Raw genomic sequence first — 25,610 nt, 5'->3', positions numbered from 1 at the left:
ATGGCATCTGGTCCCATCACTTCATGAGAAATAGATGGGGAAACAGTGGAAACAGTGTCAGACTTTATTTTTTTGGGCTCCAGAATCACTGCAGATGGTGACTGCAGCCACGAAATTAAAAGACACATTCCTTGGAAGAAAAGTTATGACCAACCTAGATAGCATATTCAAAAGCAGAGACATTACTTTGCCAACAAAGGTCCATCTAGTCAATGCTATGGTTTTTCCAGTGGTCACGGATGGATGTGAGAGTTGGACTGTGAAGAAAGCTGAGCGCCACAGAATTGATGCTTTTGAACTGTGGAAAAGACTCTCGAGAGTCCCTTGGACTACAAGGAGATCCAACCAGTCCATTATAAAGGTGATCAGCCCTGGGTGTTCTTTGGAAAGAATGATGCTAAAGCTGAAACTCCAGTACTTTGGCCATCTCATGCGAAGAGTTGACTCATTGGAAAAGACTCTGATGCTGGGAGGGATTGGGGGCAGGAGGAATTGGGGACGACAGAGGATGAGATGGCTAGATGGCATCACTGACTCGATGGACGTGAGTTTGAGTGAACTCCGGAAGTTGGTGATGGACAGGGAGGCCTGGCGTGCTGCAATTCATGGGGTTGCAAAGAGTTGGACACGACTGAGCGACTGAACTGAACTGAGCAAGAGAAAAACTATTAAAAATTCCAACATATGGAGGCTGAACAACATGCTGCTGAATAACCAACAAATTACAGAAGAAATAAAAAACAAATCAAAATATGCATATAAATGAATGAAAATGAAAATACAACAACCCAAAACCTATGGGACACTGTAAGCAGTGCTAAGGGGAAGGTTCATAGCAATACAGGTTTACCTCAAGAAACAAGAAAAAAAGTCAAATAAATAACCTAACTCTACACCTAAAGCAACTAGAAAAGGAAGAAATGAAGAAACCCAGGGTTAGTAAAAGGAAAGAAATCTTTAACATTAGGGCAGAAATAAATGCAAAAGAAACAAAAGAGACCATAGCAAAAATCAACAAAGCTAAAAGCTGGTTCTTTGAGAAGATAAATAAAATTGACAAACCATTAGCCAGACTCATCAAGAAACAAAGGGAGAAGAATCAAGTCAACAAAATTAGAAATGAAAATGGAGAAATCACAACAGATAACACAAAAATACAAAGGATCATAAGAGACTACTATCAGCAACTATATGCCAATAAAATGGACAACTTGGAAGAAATGGACAAATTCTTAGAAAAGTACAACTTTCCAAAACTGAACCAGGAAGAAATAGAAAATCTTAACAGACCCTTCACAAGCACAGAAATTGAAAGTGTAATCAAAAATCTTCCAGCAAACAAAAGCCCAAGACCAGATGGCTTCACAGCTAAATTCTACCAAAAATTTAGAGAAGGGCTAACACCTAACCTACTCAAACTCTTCCCTGAAAATTGCAGAGGAAGGTAAACTTCCAAATTCATTCTATAAGGCCACCATCACCCTAATACCAAAACCAGAGAGAGATGCCACAAAAAAAGAAAACTACAGGCCAATATCACTGAAGAACACAGATGCAAAAATTCTTAACAAAATTCTAGCAAACAGAATCCAACAACATATTAAAAAGATCATACATCATGACCAAGTGGGCTTTATCCCAGGGATGCAAGGATTCTTCCATATCCACAAATCAATCAACGTAATACACCACATTAACAAATTGAAAGATAAAAACCATATGATTATCTCAATAGATGCAGAGAAAGCCTTTGACAAAATTCAACACCCATTTATAATAAAAACCCTCCAGAAAGCAGGCATAGAGGAACCATACCTCAACATAATAAAAGTCATAAATGACAAACCGACAGCAAACATTATCCTCAATGGTGAAAAATTGAAAGCATTTCCCCTAAAGTCAGGAACAAGACAAGGGTGCCCACTCTTGCCACTACTATTCAACATAGTTTTGGAAGTTTTGGCCACAGCAATCAGAGCAGAAAAAGAAATAAAAGGAATCCAGATTGGAAAAGAAGAAGTAAAACTCTCAGTGTTTGCAGATGACATGATCCTCTACATAGAAAACCCTGAAGACTCCACCAGAAAATTACTAGAACTAATCAATGAATGTCGTAAAGTTGCAGGATATAAAATTAACACACAGAAATCCCTTGCATTCCTATACACTAATAATGAGAAAACAAAAGGAGAAATTAAGTAAACAATTCCATTCACCACTGCAACAAAAAGAATAAAATACTTAGGAATATATCTACCTAAAGAAACAGAAGACTTATATATAGAAAACTATTAAACACTGATGAAAGAAATCAAAGAGGAAGCAAACAGATGGAGAAATATACCATGTTCATGGACTGGAAGACTCAGTATAGTGAAAATCAGTATACTACCCAAAGCAATCTATAGATTCAATCCAATCCCTATCAAGCTACCAACAGTATTTTTCACAGAACTAGAACAAATACTTTCACAATTTGTACGGAAATACAAAAAAAACTCAAATAGCCAAAACAATCTTGAGAACTGGAGGAATCAACCTGCCTGACTTCAGGCTCTACTACAAAGCTACAGTCATAAAGACAGCATGGTACTGGCACAAGGACAGAAATATAGATCAATGGAACAAAATAGAAAGCCCAGAGATAAATCCACGCACTTATGGACACCTTATCTTTGACAAAGGAGGCAAGAATATACAATGGAGAAAACACAATCTCTTTAACAAGTGGTGCTGGGAAAACTGGTCAACCACTTGTAAAAGAATGAAACTAGAACACTTTCTAACACCATACGCAAAAATAAACTCAAAATGGATTAAAGACCTAAATGTAAGACCAGAAACTATAAAACTCCTAGAGGAAAACATAGGCAAAACACTCTCCGAGATAAATCACAGCAGGATCCTCTATGACCCACCTCCCAGAGTAATGGAAATAAAAGCAAAAATAAACAAATGGGACCTAATTAAACTTAAAAGCTTTTGCACAATGAAGGAAACGAAAATACAGCCTTCAGAATGGGAGAAAATAATAGCAAACGAAGCAACTGACAAAGAATTAATCTTAAAAATATACAAGTAACTCCTTCAGCTCAATTCCAGAAAAATAAACGACCCAATCAAAATATGGGCCAAACAACTAAACAGACATTTCTCCAAAGAAGACATACAGATGGTTAACAAACACATGAAAAGATGCTCAACATCACTCATTATCAGAGAAATGCAAATCAAAACCACTATGAGGTACCATTTCATGCCAGTCAGAATGGCTGCTATCCAAAAGTCTACAAGCAACAAATGCTGGCGAGGGTGTGGAGAAAAGGGAACTCTCTTACACTGTTGGTGGAAATGCAAACTAATACAGCCACTATGGAAAACAGTGTGGAGATTCCTTAAAGAGATTCCTCTTACACTGTTGGTGGGAATGCAGACTAGTACAGTGTGGAGAACAGTGTGGAGATTCCTTAAAAAACTGGAAATAGAACTGCCATATGACCCAGCAATCCCACTGCTGGGCATACACACCGAGTAAACCAGAATTGAAAGAGACACATGTACCCCAATGTTCATCGCAGCACTGTTTATAATAGCCAAGACATGGAAGCAACCTAGATGTCCATCGGCAGACAAGTAGATTAGAACACTGTGGTACATATACACAATGCAATATTACTCAGCCATTAAAAAGAATACATTTGAATCAGTTCTAATGAGGTGGATGAAACTGGAGCCTATTATACAGAGTGAAGTAAGCCAGAAAGAAAAAAAACACCAATATAGTATATTAACACATATATATGGAATTTAGAAAGATGGTAATGATGACCCTATAGTGAGACAGCAAAAGAGACACAGATGTATAGAAGGGTCTTTTGGACTCTGTGGGAGAGGCTAAGGGTGAGATGATTTGGGAGAATGGCATTGAAACATGTATATTATCCTATTTGAAATGGATCAGCAGTCCAGGTTCGATGCATGAGACAGGGTGCTTGGGGCTGGTGCACTGGGATGACCCAGAGGGATGGGGAGGGAGGTGGGAGGGGGGTTCAGGATGGGGAACACATGTACACCCACAGTGGATTCATGTCAATGTATGGCAAAATCACTATAATATTGTAAAGTAATTTAGCCTCCAATTAAAATAAATAAATTTATATTTAAAAAAAACATTGAATAGACATAATGATATTAGTCCTCTTTACCTTCTTCCTGATTTTAATGGAAATGTTTCTGGAGTCTGTATAATATTGGCAGTAGTTTTGCTTTTTGTAATGAACTTTTATAATATTAAGGAAATTTCCTTACAATCTTAAGTAAAAGTTTTAAAATTAATAAATATTGGCTTTTGTCAAAATCAAATTTGTTGAAATGATCATATGGCTTTATTCCTATAATCTGGTAATATGGTAAACTATTATTGATATTATTTCAGATATTGAACATATATTACATTTCTGTGATGAGCTTTATTGGTTTGTGATTTTAGCATGCTTGTTTTAATATCTTAGTAATTTTAGATTCATGTTAAGTGAAATTGGTCTATAATGCTTTTTGTCTTGTTTCTGTTCAGTTTTGGTATTGAGATTATCCTAAAATTATAAAAGAATTGAATTGCTTCTCCCAGTATTCTACTCTCTGAAATAGTTTGTAGAAGAATTGTTTGCTCTTTGAAGATTTGTTAAAATTCATCTGTAAAATTATCTTCAGTTTTCTAGCATCTTGGGGATATGGAAATAGGGTTAAGGAGAAAGAGTCATTAATTGTTAATGGTTTCCTCAGATTTTCCACTCCTTTTTGAGTCATATTGGCTAAATTTTATTTTTCTTCCTAGAAAATCATCCATATGTGTGTTAGTTACTCAGTCATGTTCTACTCTTTGCAACCGCATGGACTGAAGCCCGCCAGGCTCCTCTGTCTATGGAATTCTCCATGCAAGAATACTGAAGTGGGTTGCCATTTCCTCCTCCAGGGGATCTTCCTGACCCAGGGATTGAACCAGGGTCTCGTGCACTGCAGGCAGATTCTTAACCATCAGAGTCACCAGAGAAGCCAAAATCATTTGTGTTTATGCCAAATTTACTGAGATAAATTTTTTGTAAAGTTCGGAAAAGGCAATGGCACCCCACTCCAGTACTCTTGCCTGGAAAATCCCATGGATGGAGCCTGGTAGGCTGCAGTCCATGGGGTCACTAAGAGTCAGACATGACTGAGAGACTTCCCTTTCACTTTTCACTTTCATGCATTGGAGCAGGCAATGGCAACCCACTCCAGTGTTCTTGCCTGGAGAATCCCAGGGACGGGGGAGCCTGGTGGGCTTCCATCTATGGGGTCTCACAGAGTCGGACACGACTGGAGCGACTTAGCAGCAGCAGCATAATTTTAAAAATAAAATATATAATTTTAACCACTTTTTCATTCCTAATATTGTGTTTTTTTCTTTTTCTTTCTTCATCCACCTTAGAAGTTGGTCTTTTTTTAGTTTTCAAAGAAGTAACTTCTAGCCTTGTTGATCTTCTAATGTTTCTTTGTTATCTATTACACTAATTTCAATTCTAATATACAATATTTTCTTTCCCTGCTTTAAGATACTATTGTTTTTCTAGTTCCTCAAGGTGAAACTCTCACTCATTTATTTTTAATTTTTTAAAAAAAGAACATTTTGAAACTATAAAGTTCCCTATAAGTACCTTTTAGGTGGTACCCCAAAACTGCTGAGATATTCTTGACATTACTTAATTACAAATATTTTTTAATTTCATTGTAATTTCCTTTTAACACATAAATCACTAGATATGTGCTCCAAAGTTTCTAAGCATGTATTTTGAACTATTTTTTGTTATTTATTTATATTCTCATTGTCTATAGTCATATGATGATTAATAAAATATGATTTCTTTTAAATGTGTTCATTTGTCCTAGTAGAAATTAATTTCATAAATGTTTTACATTCATATTCTTGAAAGTATACCTGCTTTTTATTTTTATATTGTAAGATTCTACATATTTACTATTAGAACAGGCATATTCAGTCTTTCAAGGCAATAGAAATAAAACAAAAATAAACAAATGGGATGTAATCAAACTTTAAAGTTTTTGCACAGCAAAGGAAACCATAAACCAAATGAAAAGACAACCTATAGAATGGGAGAAAATATTCACAAATGATGCAACTGACAGGGCTTAATTTCCAATATATTAGTATTCTTAATGTTCCAAACCAAAGAACCCAATTGAAAAATGGGCAGACGATCTAGAGACATTTCTCCAAAGAAGAAATACAAATAGCCAATAGATACATTAAAAGATGCTAAACAAAGCTAATTATTAGAAAAATGCAAATCACCTCACATTAAACAGCCATCATTAAATGGTCTACAAATAAGAAATGCTGGAGAGGGTGTGGAGAAAAAGGGACCCTTCTACACTGCTTGTAAGAATGTAAGTTGGTGCAACCACTGTGGAAACCTGTATGGAGGTTTTTTCAGAAAACTAAAGACAGAATTACAATATGATCCAGCAACCCCACTCCTGGGCATATATCCAGAGGAAAACCATAATTCAAAAAGATATATGCACCCCTATGTTCACAGAAAGCATTATTCAAAATTGCCAAGTCATGGAAACAATCTAAATGTCCATCAAGAGATCAATGGATAAAGAAGATATGGTACATATTTACAATGGAATACTACTCAGTCATGAAAAAGAACAAAATAATGCCATTTGCAACAACACAGATGCAACTAGAGATTATCATACTAATTGAAATAAGTCAGAATAAAAGAGACAAATACCATACAATATCACTTACATGTGGAATCTAAAAGATGACACGAATCGACCTATCTAAGAAACAGAAACAGGTACTTTGTCAGTGCTAGTATTATGTGATAAGCAAAATAAACAAGATCACAGCCCTCTTGGAGCTTATAAGATAATAAATCAAACAACATATAAATTTGTAAATGACAACTGATATAAAGAAGATACTGCTCTGAAGGTCTATAACAAGGGGGATTTGATCTTGTCAGAAGAGTCAAGAAAGACTTTCTTGACCAAGTAAATCCTGGAATATAATCTAGAGAATAAATTATCTACATGAAAAGAAAGATATATTTCTAGCTGAATAGAGAGTTAGTGTAAGTCCCTGAGGTAGGCAGGTAGGTAGGACTTCTGTGTCTAGAGCTGAGAGGTGTGGGTGAGAGATGCAAATTTACAAGTTATATGTATACAAGTATTGATTGCAAGAGAAATATAGAACTTATCTGAGGAAAGATTATAGAATAAAAAGAAAAAATGACCTAGAATTAAGCTTTGAGAAACTTCAGCTGTAATAACTGAGTAGAAGATTATAAGCCAGCAAAGAAAAGACAGAAAAGTGTCTTGAAAGAAAGGAGAAAAGCCAGTAAGGCATTATGTCACAGAATCAAAAGAAAATGAATAACTTAATAAGAAGGTGATTTCTGTTAAATTATGGTGATTTGTGTTAAATAACGGTGTTATTTAACACAAATAAATTTTTATATTTTGTTATTTAACACAAATAAATTTTTAAATTTTTATTTATTATAAATAAATAATGGTGTTATTTAACACAAATAATTTGTGTTAAATAATTTATGTTAAATAATGGTGATTTCTGTTAATAAAAAAGAAACAATTCTATTTAAATTTTAGGTCGTAATCAGTGTGGTTCCATTGTGAATTCTTACTTTTCCAATTACTCATGCTTATGTATACTTACTTAAAGTATTCATCAGAAGACCATTGTTGTCATGATGTTTATTCTGACCAGCCACTATCTCAGGAATCCTGCACTGTGGCATGATAGACATGGTAGGATGTTCTGAGATATAGTTCCCTGGATCAGGAGAGGATTTGCACTCTTCATCTTCTGAATCACTGGAACTGTCCTCACTGCTTGAAGATGATGAGCTTTTGGAATCTGATGAACTATCACAACTACTCATCTGGTCCATTAGACTAGCTTCTGCTTTCAGTTCTGAAAATTAAACAGAATTTAACAGTTAGGTCAAAATAATGTTAACTATATATTTAAATATATAGTTAATAAATAATGTTAACTATAAATATTAAATAAACATAATAAAATTTGAACGTGTCAGTTTCTAATAAACTTGATGAGGAATAAATAATGTATACATTCACAGCATTTTATGATTTTATTTAAAAAGCTCCTCTACTAGTACAAAATGAAAAGTAAAACCCCACTTCCTACCCCATCCTCAAGTTCTTTTAATCCTACTCTCCAGGAATAATCACTCCTAACAGTTTCTTGTCACCATATATGTTTTAAAATTCTGCTTGGAAAATGGCATTTTAGATTTTGACACCCAATTCACCTGTCGTTAGAGCTTGAGTGTGGTCTTTGTTATCACCCAACCAAGAGTTTTCTGAAGGGGTAGGTTATAAGATATCCTGACTATGCTATTCCTCCTCTCGTCCTTTCTGAGGTCTCTAACCAGATTACCTTCCTCTTTTCATCTTTCAGAGTTCTCCTTTGGTTGTCTTTTGCATTGTTTCCTGGGTGTATAGTTTTACTTTGTGGGAAGAAGCAGAAACAGATAAGTCTATGTCATCTTGTCCCACAATACATTTTAAAAGACTGAATTTATACAGAGTGTGTTTTCTACCAAAACAAAATAAAATTTAAAAGTTATAAATGGAACCTAGATAATCTTAAAATATTTGAGAAGTAAATGCTCTTCTGAAAAACCCATGGATCAAGGAAGAAATAAAAAAGATTTTAGAAAATACTTCTAATTAAAAGAAAATGAAACTACAATTTATCAAAATCTGTGGAATAAAAATTAAGTACATTTTGGAAAAAAATTTAAAACATTAAATGATTATGTTGGGGGAAAAAGACGTTTCAATTAAGTGAACGAAGCTGTACGTAAGAAGCTAGAGAAAGAAGAGCAAAATTAAACAAGCAGAAGGAAAAAAAATTAAGAGCAAAAAACAAGAAAGAACCAAAAGAGTGAAAATATATGAAACGAAAATTGATTGCTTTTAGATAAATAATGTTGATAAAACTCAGCTGGGTTTATCAAGAAAAAAGACACTAAACATGAATTAGAGAAGGAAATGGCAACCTACTCCAGTATTCTCGTTTGAAGAATCTCATGGACAGAGGAGCCTGGCAGGCAACAGTCCATAGCGTCGCAAGAGTCAGACATGGCTTAGTGACTAAACCACCATCACCAAACATGAATTACTAATATAAGGAGTCAAAGAGGTGACAGCACTACAGATCTTACAGCATTAAAAGAATAGGAAGGAAGATTGTGAACTACTTTATGCCCATAAACATAGTAAATTAGATGAAATGGATCAATTCCTTGAAAGGCACAAACTACTAAGGTTCACTCAAGAAGAAACAGCCTAAATATCCCTAAAAATTAGGTTGTAGTTATAACCTTCCCCACACCCTGCACACAAATCTCCAGTGACAGAAGACTTCACTAGTGAATTATACTGGTTATTTAAGGGAGAAATAATACGAGCTTGATGCAAATTCTTCTGTATAATTAAGAAGGAAGGAATACTTTCCATTTCATTCCATAGGGCCAGAATTACTGATACAGAAATTCAATAGAGACATTACCAAACCAAACCAAACCAAACACCCAATGTCCTTTATGAACCTGGTCACAAAACTTTTAAGCAAAATTTTAGTAAATCAAATTTAATAATATATACCAGTGGTTTTCAACCAGCTACAATTTTCTCACCTAGGAAGACATCTGGGAATGTTTGAAAACATTTTTGGTTGCCACAATGGGGGGCAAGTGGTGATACCAGCATCTACTGGGTAGAAGCTAGAGAGGCTGCTAAGTACTTTACAATACATAAGTCAACGCCTGACCAAGCACCATCCAATTCCAAATGCCAATATTGCTGAGGCTGAGAAGTGCTAATATTTAAAAGGACAATATATAATGACTAAGTGGGATTTTCCAAGGAATACAAACTTTTAAAAATCAATCCATATAGTTCACTTTGTTAAAACCTGAAAAATAAAAGCCATCTCAAAACAGCAGAAATTTCAACAGTAGTTCTTGACAAAAAAAAAAAAAAGGAAAAAAACTTTCAGCATCATAGAAATAGAAGTTAACCTGATGAAGGACATCTAGAAAGAACTTATTGCTGAAATCATACATAATTGTAAAGAACTGAAATCATATGTAACTCTAAAGGACTGAATATATTCTATCGTCAGAAATGAGGTTTTCCACTTTGACCACCTCTAGTCAATGCTGAATTGAAGGTTCTACTTGGTACAATAAGTTGTGAAAAAGAAATAAGTATCAACAGATTGGAAAGGGAGAGGTAAAATTGTCATTATTTACAGATAACATGACTATAAATGTAGAAAATCTTAAGTTACCTTCAAAAAAAGTTCAAGAATAATGAGTTTAGCAAGGTTAAATATAACAAGGACAATATACAAAAATCAGTTTCATTCCAATCCCAAAGAAAGGCATGCCAAAGAATGTTTAAACTACCACAGAATTGCCCTCATTTCACATGCTAGCAAAGTAATGCTCAAAATTCTCCAAGCTAGGCTTCAACAGTACATGAACCAAGAACTTCCAGATATTCAAGCTGGATTTAGAAAAGGCAGAGGAACCAGAGACCAAACTTCCAACATTTGTTGGATCATAGAAAAAGCAACAGAATTCCAGAAAAATATCTACTTCTGTTTCACTGACTACGCTAAAGCCTTTGAATGTGTGGAACATGACAAACTGATGAAAATTCTTCAAGAGATGAGAATACCAGGCCACTTTACCTGCCACCTAAGGAACCTGTTTGCAGGTCAAGAAGCAACAGTTAGAACTGGAAATAGAACAACAGACTGGTTCCAAATTGGGAAAGGAGTATGTCAAGGCAGTATATTGTCACCTTGCTTATTTAACTTATATGCAGAGTACATCATGCAAAATGCTGGGCTGGATGAAGAAGAAGCTGGCCTCAAGACTGCAGGGAGAAATATAAATAACCTCAAATATGCAGATGACACTACCCATGGCAGAAAGCAAAGAGGCACTAAAGAGCCTCTTGATGAAATTGAAACAGGAGAGTGAAAAAGCTGGCTTAAAGCTCAACATTCAGAAAACTAAGATCATGGCATCTGGTCCCATCATTTCATGGCAAATAGATGGGGAAACAATGTAAACAGTGAGAGACTTTATTTTGGGGGGCTCCAAAATCACTGCAGATGGTGACTGCAGCCATGAAATTAAAAGACAGTTGCTCCTTGGAAGAAAAGCTATGAAAAACCTAGACAGCATATTAAAAAGCAGAGACATTACTTTGCCAACAAAGGTCCATCTAGTCAAAGGTATGATTTTTCCAGTAGTCATGTATGGATGTGAGTGTTGGACCATAAATAAGGCTGAGTGTTGACGAATTGATGCTTTTGAACCATCAAAAGGAGAAGACTGTTAAGAAGACTTCTTGGAAGTCTTCTTCTTAGAAGACTGTTGGAGAAGACTCTTGAGAGTCTCTTGGACTGCAAGGAGATCAAACCAGCCCATCCTAAAGGAAATCAATCCTGAATATTCATTGGGAAGACTGGTGCTGAAGCTGAAACTCCAATACTTTGGCCACCTAGTGTGAAAAGCCAACTCATTAGAAAAGACCCTGATGCTGGGAAAGATTAAAGGCAGGAGAAGGGGACAACAGAGGACGAGATGGTTGGATGGCATTGTCAACTCAATGGACATGAGTTTGTGCAAGCTCCAGGAGATGGTGAAAGACAGGAAAGCCTGGAGTGCTGTCGCATGGGGTCGCAGTCAGACATGACTGAGTGACTGCACAACAACATAGATAATTTTGACAAAATATTTGAAGGACCTGTATGCTGAAAACCATAAAGCATTTCTAAAAGAAATTAAATATTTAAATAAATGGAGAGAGATACTGTGAGGAAAAAAAAAAACTGTCCATATATACGTGGGTCTATTTCTGAACTTTTATCTAACACATAGATCTATTTGTTTATATTTATGCCAACACCATATTGTCTTGTTAGCTTTATAATAATTTTGAAATCAGGAAGTTTTAGTCTTACATCTTTGTTCTTTTCTTACAAAGTTCTTTTGGGTATTCTAGGACTCTTCCATTTTCACAAGAATTTTAGAATTAGCGTCTCAATTTCTTACAAAGCTTGTTGAAATTTTTATTGGGATTGCACTGAATTGTTTGCCATTTCCTTCTCCAGGGAGTCTTCCCAATCCAGGGATCAAACCCACGTCTCTACATTGACCGGTGGACTTTTACCACTGAGCCACTAGGCTCAATAATATATCTATATATTATATGTATACATCATGCATATTATCTAAAATATATATATTATATATACATGTACACACATACATTATATATTATATAGATAATGATATGTATATATCTATATGTATATTATACATCTATATATAGATAGATATGTATATATATAATGGAATACTGCTCATCTATAAAAAAAGAATGAAATAATGCCATTTGCAGCAATATGGATGGACCTAGTGAATTAAGTTAGAAAGAAAAAGACAAATACCAAGAAATTTGTATGCAGGTCAGGAAGCAACAGTTAGAACTGGACGTGGAACAACAGACTGGTTCCAAATAGGAAAAGGAGTTCGTCAAGGCTGTATATTGTCACCCTGTTTATTTAACTTATATGCAGAGTACATCATGAGAAATGCTGGACTGGAAGAAACACAAGCTGGAATCAAGATTGCCAGGAGAAATATCAATAACCTCAGATATGCAGATGACACCACCCTTATGGCAGAAAGTGAAGAGGAACTCAAAAGCCTCTTGATGAAAGTGAAAGTGGAGAGTGAAAAAGTTGGCTTAAAGCTCAACATTCAGAAAACAAAGATCATGGCATCCGGTCCCACCACTTCATGGGAAATAGATGGAGAAACAGTGGAAACAGTGTCAGACTTTATTCTTCTGGTCTCCAAAATCACCACAGATGGTGACTGCAGCCATGAAATTAAAAGACGCTTACTCCTTGGAAGGAAAGTTATGACCCACCTAGATAGCATATTCAAAAGCAGGGACATTACTTTGCCAACAAAGGTCCATCTAGTCAAGGCTATGGTTTTTCCTGTGGTCATGTATGGATGTGAGAGTTGGACTGTGAAGAAGGCTGAGCGCTGAAGAATTGATGCTTTTGAACTGTGGTGTTGGAGAAGACTCTTGAGAGTCCCTTGAACTGCAAGGAGATCCAACCAGTCCATTCTGAAGGAGATCAGCCCTGGGATTTCTTTGGAAGGAATGATGCTAAAGCTGAAACTCCAGTACTTTGGCCACCTCATGTGAAGAGTTGATTCATTGGAAAAGACTCTGATGCTGGGAGGGATTGGGGGCAGGAGGAGAAGGGGACGACAGAGGATGAGATGGCTGGATGGCATCACTGACTCGATGGACGTGAGTCTGAGTGAACTCCGGGAGTTGGTGATGGACAAGGAGGCCTCGCGTGCTGCGACTCATGGGGTCGCAAAGAGTCAGACATGACTGAGTGACTGATCTGATCTGATATTATATCATTACACATGGAATATAAAATATGAATACAAATGAGCTTACCTATAAAACAGATACAGATTCATAGAGAACAGACTTGTTGTTGCCAAGGTGGAGTGTGGGAGAGGGATGGATTGGGAGTTTGGGATTACCAAATGCAAACTATTATATATTATATATATATGTGTAACTGAATTGCTTTGCTGTATACCAGAAACTAACACAACACTGTAAATCAATTATATTTCAATCAAATAAATTTTTTAAAAAGACCCAATGAGATACCACTACGCATCTTATTAAAATGAATCCAAGCTTTGATATACATTAGAAAAATGTAAAATCATACAACCACTTTGGAAAACAATTTGGCAGTTGCTTAAAGAGTTAAATATACACCTACCATATGATCCAGCTATTTCACTTGTTGTTGTTGTTGTTGTTCAGTCGCCCAGTCGTGTCCGACTCTTTGCAACCCCATGAACTGCAACATGCCAGACCTCACTGTTCCTCACCATTTCCTGAAGTTTGCCTAAGTTCACGTCCATTGCATTGGTGACACTTACCAGCGACGTCATTCTTTGAAGCCCTCTTCTCCTTCCCCTCAATTTTTCCCAGTATCAGGGACTTCTCCAATGAATCAGCTGTTCATATCAGATGACCAAAATACTGGAGTTTCCGCTTCAGCATCAGTCCTTCCAATGAGTATTCAGGGCTGATTTCCCTCAAGATTGACTGCTTTGATATCCTTGCAATCCAAGGGACTCTCAGGAGTCTTCTCTAGCACCATAGTTTGAAGGCATCAATTCTTTGGCATTCTGCCTTCTTTACAGTCCAAATCTCACAACTGTACATACCACTGAGAAGATCATAGCCTTAACTATACAGACCTTCGGTGGCAGAGTAATGTCTCTGCTTTTCAACACACTATCTAGGTTTGTCATAGTCTTCTAGCCAAGAAGAAACTGTCCTCTGATTTAATGGCTGCAGTCACCATCCACAGTGATTTTAAAGCCCAAGAGGAGGAAATCCGTCGTGCTATATCCACCTTTTCCACTTCCATTTGCCATGAAGTAATGGGGTCAGATGCCATGATCTTACTTTTTTTTAATACTTAGTTTTAAGCCGGCTCTGTCACTCTCCTCCTTCACCCTCATCAACAGGCTCTTTAGTTCCTCTTTGCTTTCTGCCATTAGAGTGGTATCATCTGCGTATCTGAAGTTGTTGATGTTTCTCCCACCTATCTTGATTCCAGCTTGTAACTCATCCAGCCTAGATGTTGTGCTCAGTGTAGAGGTTAAACGAACAGGTGACAGCAGACAGCCCTGTTGTACTCCTTTCTCAATCTTGAATCAATCATTTGTTCCATACAGGGTTCTAACTGTTGCTTCTTGACCCACATATAGGTTTCTTAGGAGACAGGTAAGATGGTCTGGTATTCCCATCTCTTTAAGAGCTTTCCATAGCTTTTAATGATCCACACAGTCAAAGGATTTAGCATAGTCCATGAAACAGAGATAGATGTCTTTCTGGAATCCCCTTGCTTTCTCTATGACCCAGCAAATGTTGGCAATTTGATCTCTGGTTCCTCTGCCTTTTCTAAACCCAGCTTGGACATCTGGAAGTTCTTGGTTCATGTAATTCTGAAGCATAGCATGCAAGACTTTAAGCATGACCTTACCAGCATGGGAGATGAGTGCAACTATCCACTGGTTAGCACATTCTTTAGTACTACCCTTCTTGGGAATTGGAATGAGGACTGACCTTTTCCAGTCCTGTGGCCACTGTGGGGTCTTCCAGATTTACTGACATATTGGATGCAACACCCTGATGGCATCATCCTTTAGGGTTTTAAATAGCTCTACTGGAATTCCATCGCACCCACTAGCTTTATTAACAGTAGTGCTTCCTAAGGTTCTGACTTTGCACTCTAGAATGTCTGGCTCTGGGTGACTGACCACACAATCGTAGTAATCGGTTCTTTAAGATATTTTTTGTACAGTTCTTCATGTATTCTATCTCTTCTTGATCTCTTCAGTGTCAACTAGCTTTCTACCATCTGTCCTTACTATGCCCATAAGGCCTTCTTATCTCTCCATGCTATTCTTCGGAACTCTGTATTTAGTTGGATGTACCTCTTCCTTTTCCCTTTGCTTTTTGCTTCTCTTATTTCTTCAGCTATTTGTAAAGATATCCTCAGATAACCACTTTGCCTTCTTGCTTTTCTTTTTCTTTAGAATAGTTTTGTTTGCTGCCTCCTGTACAATATTACAGACCTCTGTCCATAGTTCTTCAGGCGTAGTTAACTAAATTGAATCCCTTGAATCTATTCATTACTTCCAGTGCATATTTCACTTCTACATATTTACTCAAGATAAAATATTTGTCTTTTCAAAAATTTATATGTGATGTTCATAACAGTTTTATTTGTAAAAACCAAAAACTGGAAGCAACTCAAATGTCCATCTTCAAGTTGAGCAGATAAGCAAATTGTTGTCTATCCATAAAGAAGACCACTACTCAGCAGTAAAAAAGGATTGAACTATTGATAAATGCTTCAATAATGGATGATTATCAAAATAATTATGCTTAGTGCAAAAATCTAGACATAAAAAAAGAGGACATACTATATGATTCCACTGATATAAATGTCTAAAATAAACAAACCAATGATAGTGACATAAAGCAGATCAGTACTTACCTAGGAATGGATGGGGTGGGGAGGACTGGCATAGCGGTATTACAAATGACCAGGCAGAAACTTTTTAGAGTGATAAATAAGTTCACTGTCTTGGTTGTGGTTGTAACTTCGGGATGTACAAATATCAAAACCTAACAGACTGTAGTTTAAATACCTGAAGATTTTGTGTCAGATATACCTCAATAAAGCTGTTAAAACATGTACAAACACATGCACAAGTGATACTACATGGCTTCTGAGCCTGTGTAATTAAAAAAATAAAGATTTCACCTCCACACTTCCTTTCTCCTTTCACTCTCTCTCAACACTTATTCTTGGAACCTAGCCACTAGGTTGTGAGGAAACCTAGGCCACCTGGAAGGGCTATGTGTACTCTAACCATTATAGCAACAAGAGTTCTGAGATTTTATTTTCCTTATTGTTTGTAAAGTGAACACTAAAATATTAGGGATCTAATACTATACTGGGCTTAGGAGGGGGCAAGAGGAAACAGTGATATATAAGTTATGAAGGCTAAGTGTAGAAGCAAATAAACTTTGGTGATCAGGATCTTGCTCCTACCACATTTAATTACAATAACACAAACACCCAAACTGCAGCTAGAAAAGAAATAGATATATAAGTTTCCTTACTTTCAAAGGGACTGTACTTCCCTAGAAACACCTTCCTGCTGAGAAGTGAGCATCAATTCAGAAGAACTTGCCTGCTGCTTTGGCTTCCTACATTTCCTCACTTCACTATTGGTTTGGCGACATCTTAGACATCTATAGTCTGGCTATACATAAAAAAACTTCAACAGGAAGATGCTGTGAAGACCTGAATTTGAATCATCATAACTGTCAAAGAGAAGAAAACTCCAATTACATGTATTTGAACTTGTTCCTCTGAATAATAAATAATAAATACTTGTTCCTCTGAATAATAAAAAATGTAAATTCTGTTATACGTAGGCTCATGTACATAAAATCATTAAACTATGTTCTTCCCCTAGAAAAATCCATAATTAAAAACATGTTTTTAGAATTCTATGGTTAGTTTGCTTGTCAATTAAAATGAAAGATTTCACTTAACATTTATTAATAATTTCTTATAAAGGGACATTGCATACACATATATTTTACCTCTTTCAATATCATCCATCGGAGATGCTGGGGACATCTTGTCTTCGGATGGAGAATGTTTTATAAGATTAGGAGTCCTAGCTGAATTTCGCATTTGTTGCTGCTGCTGTTCTATTCGATACTGAATTTTACTGCTTCCTTCAAACCTGCCATTAAGAATAGCAAAAGGTCAAAACCAGTATGATGATTGCAATATAACAACAATTTCAACTTACAAAGCTGCTAAAACTGACAGCTTGTTCTTTATTCTGCTGCTGCTGCTAAGTCACTTCAGTCGTGTCCGACTCTGTGAGACCCCATAGATGGCAGCCCACCAGGCTCCCTCGTCCCTGGGATTCTCCAGGCAAGAACACTGGAGTGGGTTGCCATTTCCTTCTCCAATGCATGAAAGTGAAAAGTGAAAGTGAAGTCGCTCAGTCGTGTCCAACTCTTCGCGACCCCATGGAGTGCAGCCTACCAGGCTCCTCCGTCCATGGGATTTTCCAGGCAAGAGTACTGGAGTGGGGTGCCATCGCCTTCTCCGTGTTCTTTATTCTAGAGATCTTTAAAATGACATTCAAAGATTAAAGTATTAATTTAATTCATTATATAACAAATGTTTATTGAGCCCGGCTATATACATGGCATACACACAGGTTCATTGAAGGATACAAATGTGAATAAAAACAAAACCACTGCTCCAAATCGAAGAGATAAGACATACACAAATGACTGAAATAAAATGAAATTATACATAAGTATACAAGAGGTACAATATATTCCATAAATTTTGAAACTTTCATCCTGTTAAAATTAAATCACTCCCACATTTTTCATTTTCATTTAAAACATTAAGACATGTTACTAAAGAAGATTTGTATACTCTCCTTTCAAAACTTTTAAGAAAAGAGTATGTATAAATAATACAGTTATGCTTTGACTTTGTTGCTCCCATTTCCAGTCACCAAATCCTGCTAGTTCTTCCTTCACGAAGTATTTAGAACTTCACTTTTCTCTTCATTCCTACTCTCAAGAATCATGGTTTATGCATTTTTCTGTTTCCCACATGGTTTCATTTAAATCGATTTGCTTGGGATATTTACATTGCAAAACAAGAATGTAAGCATGTCGATCCCTGCTTAAAAGAACTTTAATACAGTATATAACCACCGCCAATAAGACACTGTACTAATTTCATAGTTAATATTGAAAGCATTAGCTCACCTAACTCTAGCTTCTTCCAGCCTCATTCCCCATTTCTAATATTGGTACACAAGCAAAGAAACAAATTTCTGCTCTATTCAAGTAAGTCTTATTCATAGGTTCCAAATAATTCAGATAAATTCCTACCTTGATTATGTCCTCATGTTCTCTCTGATAATTAAATCAGTATCTTCTAAACTTTTCTACCAATAAAAATCATCTGAGAGGAGAGGATAATTAAAAAAAAAAACAAAAAGCTTCCTAGGCCTCTTCCCTGATCAGTTGAGTTTGGGAACTCATATGTTTAACAAACACACAAAGGTAATTCTTATCACCAAATATGTTTGGGGAAAACAGTCCTAAATTTTATCCTCCTCTTAAGGTACATCAATAAGAGCTCCCTTAATGCTCTGGTGAACCATAACTTCTCCCTTCTTTTAATTCCTAGAACAAGTTTTGTCTATACTATTAATATTTTTATGGCTTTTAGAGCATAGCCCTTTATGCTACATGTTAATTAATCTACTGCCTATCCCCACCCCACCCTCCAAAATCTGAGTTTTTTTAATGCAATTATATGTTAACCCAATTAAAATGTAGACGTTTTGAGGTTACTATTTGTATTGGAAATTCTCCCTTTTCTTGCTTCACGTTTTCTAGGTGCTTGATAAAATTTTACTAACAATAATGATATTATTTGGAGAGTGCATAATGACTCCTTTCAGTCCAGTTCTACAAACATATCTACAATAGAATAAAGATATAACTAAATATAAGAAAACATTTAGAAACAAAAGAAGCTTTTATATATCATAGGGAGAAATGGTAAAAACTTCTGGCTAAAGGATCTTCATCAAATTTAAACTTGCAAAAAAATCAAAACACCTTGCACCACATAGAAAAATCCTTATATAATAATGTGACTTAATCCAATAACTTTTTTCATTGACATTTTCTTAGCAATTTATGTGTTGATAAAATATTTCTTTCATTAACCACATACCTTGTTTTTTTTACAGTGATGTTGCTGCTGAGTTTTTCTAGACGACATTCCCCAGTATCATGGTTAATAATCAAAATGCATTCTTTTAAGTAAGGTTTCTTTGAACCTTTGAAAACAGTTACTGGTGCAGTTGAACCCTGTTTAAAAAGTTTATTATTATTGAAATTTTTCATAGAAATTCAGTTAAAAGAGACTGAGATCTTCACTTCCCTGGTACCTCAGCTGGCAAAGAATCCGCCTACAATGTGGAAGACCTGGGTTTGATTCCTGGGTTGGGAAGATCCCCTGGAAAAGGGAACAGCCCCACTCCAGTATTCTGGCCTGGAGAATTCCATGGACTGTATAGTCCATGGGGTTGCAGAGTCAGACACGACTGAGCGACTTTCACTTGAGACCTTCTGTCTTTTTCAATCTATATTGTACTTCAAGTCACCTAAGTTAATTACCTTAATTTACTACTCTAGCAATAAGGATTATAGTAAAAAACACAGATGAAGAGAGACTGAGATCTCAAAATCGCTGTCTTGAGGAAAGAGACTAGAGGAAGTAGTTGCACTAAGCCAGTAAAGATTTGTTTCATAAATCTTTGTAGATTTGGTCTACAACAGGCAATTGGGATTCAATTCTAATACAGCCAATATACTTTACAATAAGGGGACAAAAGTTCTGAATTATATTCCCTACCCCTCTTCTTCCTTCTTTAATTTGTCAAATCTGAAATCTTATTAAAGGGGTGCTCCCCTATGCAGATTAAGTAAAATCAATGTATCAAGAAACATGTTGCATTAAACCAACTGATTAATTTTAGCACCCTTAAAAGTGGGCCAAGTAGACATTATATGCCTCATGATGTAATACAAAAGAAAGTACAAGGCACCATCTACAAAGCATTCTTGCCTGAGAAAAAAAAAACAACAACTTACAAAGAATCTAATTCTCATCAAGCCTTTAAAAATAATTACCAGCTTATAGGAAACATGAGGAGAGAGAAACAAGTTACATAATACCAGACAGAAGTTATTTGAAATCCAGAATGTGGGTATATCCTCTAGAACAACTAATCTGGCTTCTCCAGCAAACTGATGTCATAATAGAGGTCAGGGAATTTTACAGAATAAAAGAGATAAGAAACATAATATCAGAATGCAATATAGGAATATAAAATAGGTAAACATGAAATTGGATTAATTAGTCTTAATAAGGAGCCATATCCATTAAAGTCCTGATTTCAGTTTCTTGCAAATGGAGACATTTAAAACCTTAAGTGAGATCTTGGTCATATTTTATCTTCAAGATTATGAAAATTACTGATAAAACATGTGCAGAAGTCCACATGGTTTAAAATATGAAAATCTTATTTATTTATAAAGAGATATCAGTACTAGCCACAATAAAAAGAAAGAGAGAGAGACTCTAGTACAAAAAGCAGCAGCTGAAAACTGGCAGTTGATAAGAGGTCTTAATCATGGGATTTCTCAGGGTTTGTATCTAGTTTAAAGATATCATCCTTCCTCTATAATTTTCATTAAAACAAATGTGCATAGAAGTCTTACACATAAAATTTACCTTAGGAAACCAGAAAACTAAGAACAACAAATCATGGTCATTTTGTTTTGTATAGAAGATGTTAACTTTCTTGTAATACTTTATGTAAAAATTCATTGGAATACTTTTTAATACCTGTCAGAAGTGCATTACCTCCTAGGAGTAAAATAAAAATGCATTTATAATCGAATGGAACAAAGTCCTATAACAGGACTTTTACTGCAGCAACTTACTACTGTGCATTAATTTGCACTAAATTTCAATCCAGATAAGAAAACATGTAAAAACCTATGCATGGCCCATTGTCTCCCAGAGGTGAACACAGGTCTTTATTTTGTGTAACAGTATGAAATATTTGAAACTCAAAAACCTGTGTTTTATTTCAACTTTAGTGAAATAAGGTATAGTATTTACAAGTGTAAACTCAGTAATCTGTTTTAACATTGTACTTTGATAAAGCAGCTCTTCTCTAACTTCATTTTAAAATACGCAGATGCTCTTCCATCTTCCATCCCAGTGTATCTATCAAGCCAGATAAATCACTATTAGCTACTGTCTGTAGGCAATACACTAAGAGAGCATAGGACATCCTGCAGGCTCACCATGTGCTGTGGTTTGTGTTGGACACTTGCTATTCCATTCTCATAGCGATCTTAGGTGGTGGGTATAATTATTGCAGTTTTACAGATAAGAAAACAAACTCAGGACTGTTAAATAATGAACTCAGGATAGCATGGCTGGTGAGCGAAAGGAATGCTTTTTGTGTGTGGTTCTGAAAGTTCTTATGAATTTTAAAAAATTACTGAGTATTTTACTATAGTTTATTTTTGTTATCTATTTAGGAGAAATACTGCTGCTTCTTTGCTTTACTGTTTTTATCCCATATGACTCACTCTACCTATATTCGCATTAATCTCTTCTACTTGCCTACAGCATATTTTATGTAGACTGTGCACACTGACAGCAGAGTGTACTTAATAAAGGACTTTCCTATGTGCCCCTATATCAGTCTATAACCACTGTCTCCAGGGCAGATACAATGCTTTAGACAAATCTCTTTTGAAGCAAAGACTACAATTTTTAAGATGCCTACTAAATAAAAATAAAATTTAATTATGTCACCAGATAAAGCATTAGGCCAAGATTTCTGTATTTAGCATTTACTGTAGTTTAAATGTGCCTGAACTAGAGTTTTACTCTCAAAATAAAATATTTTATGATTCTCACAAAAAAAAATAAAATAAAATAAAATAGGTAAACAATAAGGATCTACTCTACAGCAAAGGGAAATATGCTCAATATCTTATAATAACTTATAATGGAAAATAATCTGAAAATATAGATGGATATGTATAATTGAATCACTTTGATATATACTTGAACTAACACAACCTTGTAAATTAACGATACCTCAATACAAAATAAATGAATACATAAATATGCTATATAAGGATTTTATATGGATTTCTAGGGAGAAAAGTTGAAAAAAGACATTTTTGAAAGCATCATGAAAACATAAATATGGACCAGGTCTTATAATTAATTTCATGGTAAGTGATGGTTAGCATGGTCCTTAAGTGAAAGTAAAAATATCCTTATCAGTTAAGGATATATACATAAGCATTTGTGAATATCTGGGATTGCTTTTAAAATATGACAGGAAAAAGAAGTGGTAGGAGACTATATTAAAAACAGCAAAATGGTGATAATTCTTGAAACTCAATAAGTACATAGGAGTTCATTATACTATTCTATTTTCCATAATAAAAGGTTAAAGAACCCTGGCTCACTCCTAATAACCCACATTTACTGACATGCTCCTCTTCTATCCTTTGTTCCTACTTTCCTCAACCCTGAAGGAATTTTATGTTTCTCATTCTCTTATTTTATCCCACATATGCATATCCCTAAACAATATATTGTTATAATTGCTTGGTTTTGAACTTTATAGAAGTGCATTTAATTTTTACAGCACTAATTATAATAATTTTGTCAAACACAATAGTAATGTTAAATCAAGTTAGAACAAGGTGACTTCTAAAAATCTGCAGCCCCATGGACTGTAGCCCACCAGGCTCCTCTGTCTATGGAATTTTCCAGGCAAGAATACTGGAGCAGGTTGCCATTTTCTACTCCAGGGGATCTTCTCCACCCAGGGATTGAACTCCTGCATTGTAGGCAGATTCTTTACCACTAGTTGCATTGTAGGTGGATTCTTTACCACCAGAGCCACCTGGAAGACCCCCATAAAAGACTAAAGTGAAGTGCTGCTCAGTCCTGTCAGACTCTTAGGGACCCCACGGACTGTAGCCCGCCATCTCCTCTGGAGAATGGGATTCTCCAGGCAAGAATACTGGAGCCATTCCCTTCTCCAAGGGACCTTTCTGACCTAGGGATCAAACCCAGGTCTGCTGCATGCAGGCAGACTCTTTACCATCTGAGCCACCAGAAAGGTTAAAAGGGCATATCATATTTTAAAAGTTAACAATTATTAGAGAAGGCAATGGCACCCCACTCCAGTACTCTTGCCTGGAAAATCCCATGGACGGAGGAGCCTGGTAGGCTGCACTCCATGGGGTCGAGAAGAGTCGGACACGACTGAGTGACTTCACTTTCACTTTTCACTTTCATGCATTGGAGAAGGAAATGGAAACCCACTCCAGTGTTCTTGCTTGCCTGGAGAATCCCAGGGACGGTGGAGCCTGGTGGGCTGCCGTCTATGGGGTTGCACAGAGTCGGATACGACTGAAGCGACTTAGCAGCAGCAGCAGCAGAGATTGTACACATGACCACAAGGAGGAGTATGAGATAAATTTTGTAATTGAGGCTGCCATACAAAAGGGATAGATTAGAGACTTCTGAGAGGTTGTGAGAAAACATGATGAAGCCAAAAGAAAGAAACAAAATTTTCTAAGACAAAACTATAGGAAGTTAAGCAGGCACAGCACATAGAAGAGGACACATCTGGAGTGGCCTACAAGAAAGAGTGAGATGTGGATCACTCAGGAGAAGCCCTGGTAAGGTACAGAGCCAGAAGCATGATCTTAACAAATATACCTACTTGGCTGGTAAATATATTTTTTAGATGTCTTCACTGAAAACAAGTGAGTAAGATATCCCCAAATAGCAACCCAAGGGCTCCATGTAACATTTAAGAGATTCACATAATATATTCTCCTTAAAAATATCTGTATTCTTAGAATAGAAAACATTTTAAAATGCAATACTTTATTGTTACTCTGAGTTTCTGAAGAAGGAAGACTGAATAGAATTTTTTTTTTATTGCTCCAAGCATTTACTTTACAGTACCAAGATCTGCACAGATACTCAATGAATGTTCATATGAGTAATATGAACATTTTTTATTATAAATAAAAGTTAAACAGGTTGTTCACAATCCCTATGCCTGCCTTCTATACTCTGAACAATTTTTAAAAAATATTTATTTATTTGGCTGTGTTGGGCCTTAGTCATGGCATGCAGGTTCAGTTACCCAGTAACATCTAGGATCCTAGATCCCCAACCACAGATCAAACCCATGTCCCCTGCATTGCAAGGCAGATTCTCAACCATCAGATCACCAGGAAGATTGCAAATAAAGTTTTTTAATTAAACTTTTTTGCTCATTAAATTGAGCACCACTCTTATTTTCAACTTCAATTTCTGACCTTACTTCAGGTCTGAAGAAAGGGGTATTAAACTACTAAGGTGCCAGGAAACTCCTAAGCATATGAACTCTCTTTGCTTCTGAATAACTGCTGAACACTTCAGAACGCAATTATCAGCTCACCTAGATTATTGCTACCCTCCTTCCTTCTTTCCTTCTAGTTTTGTTTTCCATCTCCTGACAGGCAAATCTGAGCACTTTGGATGGTGAATAACAGGAAAGGAAAGGAATCAGTAATAGAGTGGAAGAGCACAATAGTACTCCCAAAGTAACATGAGGGAAAACAAAGAGAAAAAGAAAAAAGAAGAGATGCTTCATAAACATCTTATTGAGATCTTATTCTCTTATTAACAAAAAGAGAAAACAAATTAAAACTTGGCTTAAAGCTCAACATTCAGAAAACTAAGATCATGGCACCCAGTCCCATCACTTCGTGGGAAATAAATGGGGAAACAATGGAAACAGTGTCAGACTTTATTTTTTGGGGCTCCAAAATCACTGCAGATGGTGACTGCAGCCATGAAATTAAAAGATGTTTACTCCTTGGAAGGAAAGTTATGACCAACCTAGATAGCATATTCAAAAGCAGAGACATTACTTTGCCTACAAAGGTCTGTCTAGTCAAGGCTATGGTTTTTCCAGTGGTCATGTGTGGATGTGAGAGCTGGACTGTGAAGAAAGCTGAGTGCCGAAGAACTGATGCTTTTGAACTGTGGTGTTAGAGAAGACTCTTGAGAGTCCCTTGGACTGCAAGGAGATACAACCAGTCCATTCTAAAGGAGATCAGTCCTGGGTGTTCTTTGGAAGGACTGATGCTGAAGC

At 36.0% G+C, this 25,610-nt stretch overlaps 1 protein-coding gene across 1 annotated transcript in view; it reads right to left on the bottom strand.

Moving 5' to 3' along the window:
- Positions 1-25,610, bottom strand: part of EAF2 (ELL associated factor 2) — a 55,763-nt gene that overhangs the window by 12,917 nt on the left and 17,236 nt on the right. The window contains exons 3-5 of the mRNA XM_005896075.2: positions 19,577-19,713; positions 17,392-17,537; positions 7,748-8,005 (exon numbers count right to left, since the gene is read on the bottom strand). Of these exons, the coding sequence (XP_005896137.1) occupies positions 7,748-8,005; positions 17,392-17,537; positions 19,577-19,713 (541 nt within the window). The remainder of the gene's footprint in view (positions 1-7,747; positions 8,006-17,391; positions 17,538-19,576; positions 19,714-25,610) is intronic.

The sequence above is a fragment of the Bos mutus genome, chromosome 1, assembly GCF_027580195.1.
Source record: "Bos mutus isolate GX-2022 chromosome 1, NWIPB_WYAK_1.1, whole genome shotgun sequence".
NCBI lineage: Eukaryota > Metazoa > Chordata > Mammalia > Artiodactyla > Bovidae > Bos > Bos mutus.
Note: the sequence above shows the minus strand (reverse complement) of the source record. Positions and strands in the feature narration are given on the sequence as shown.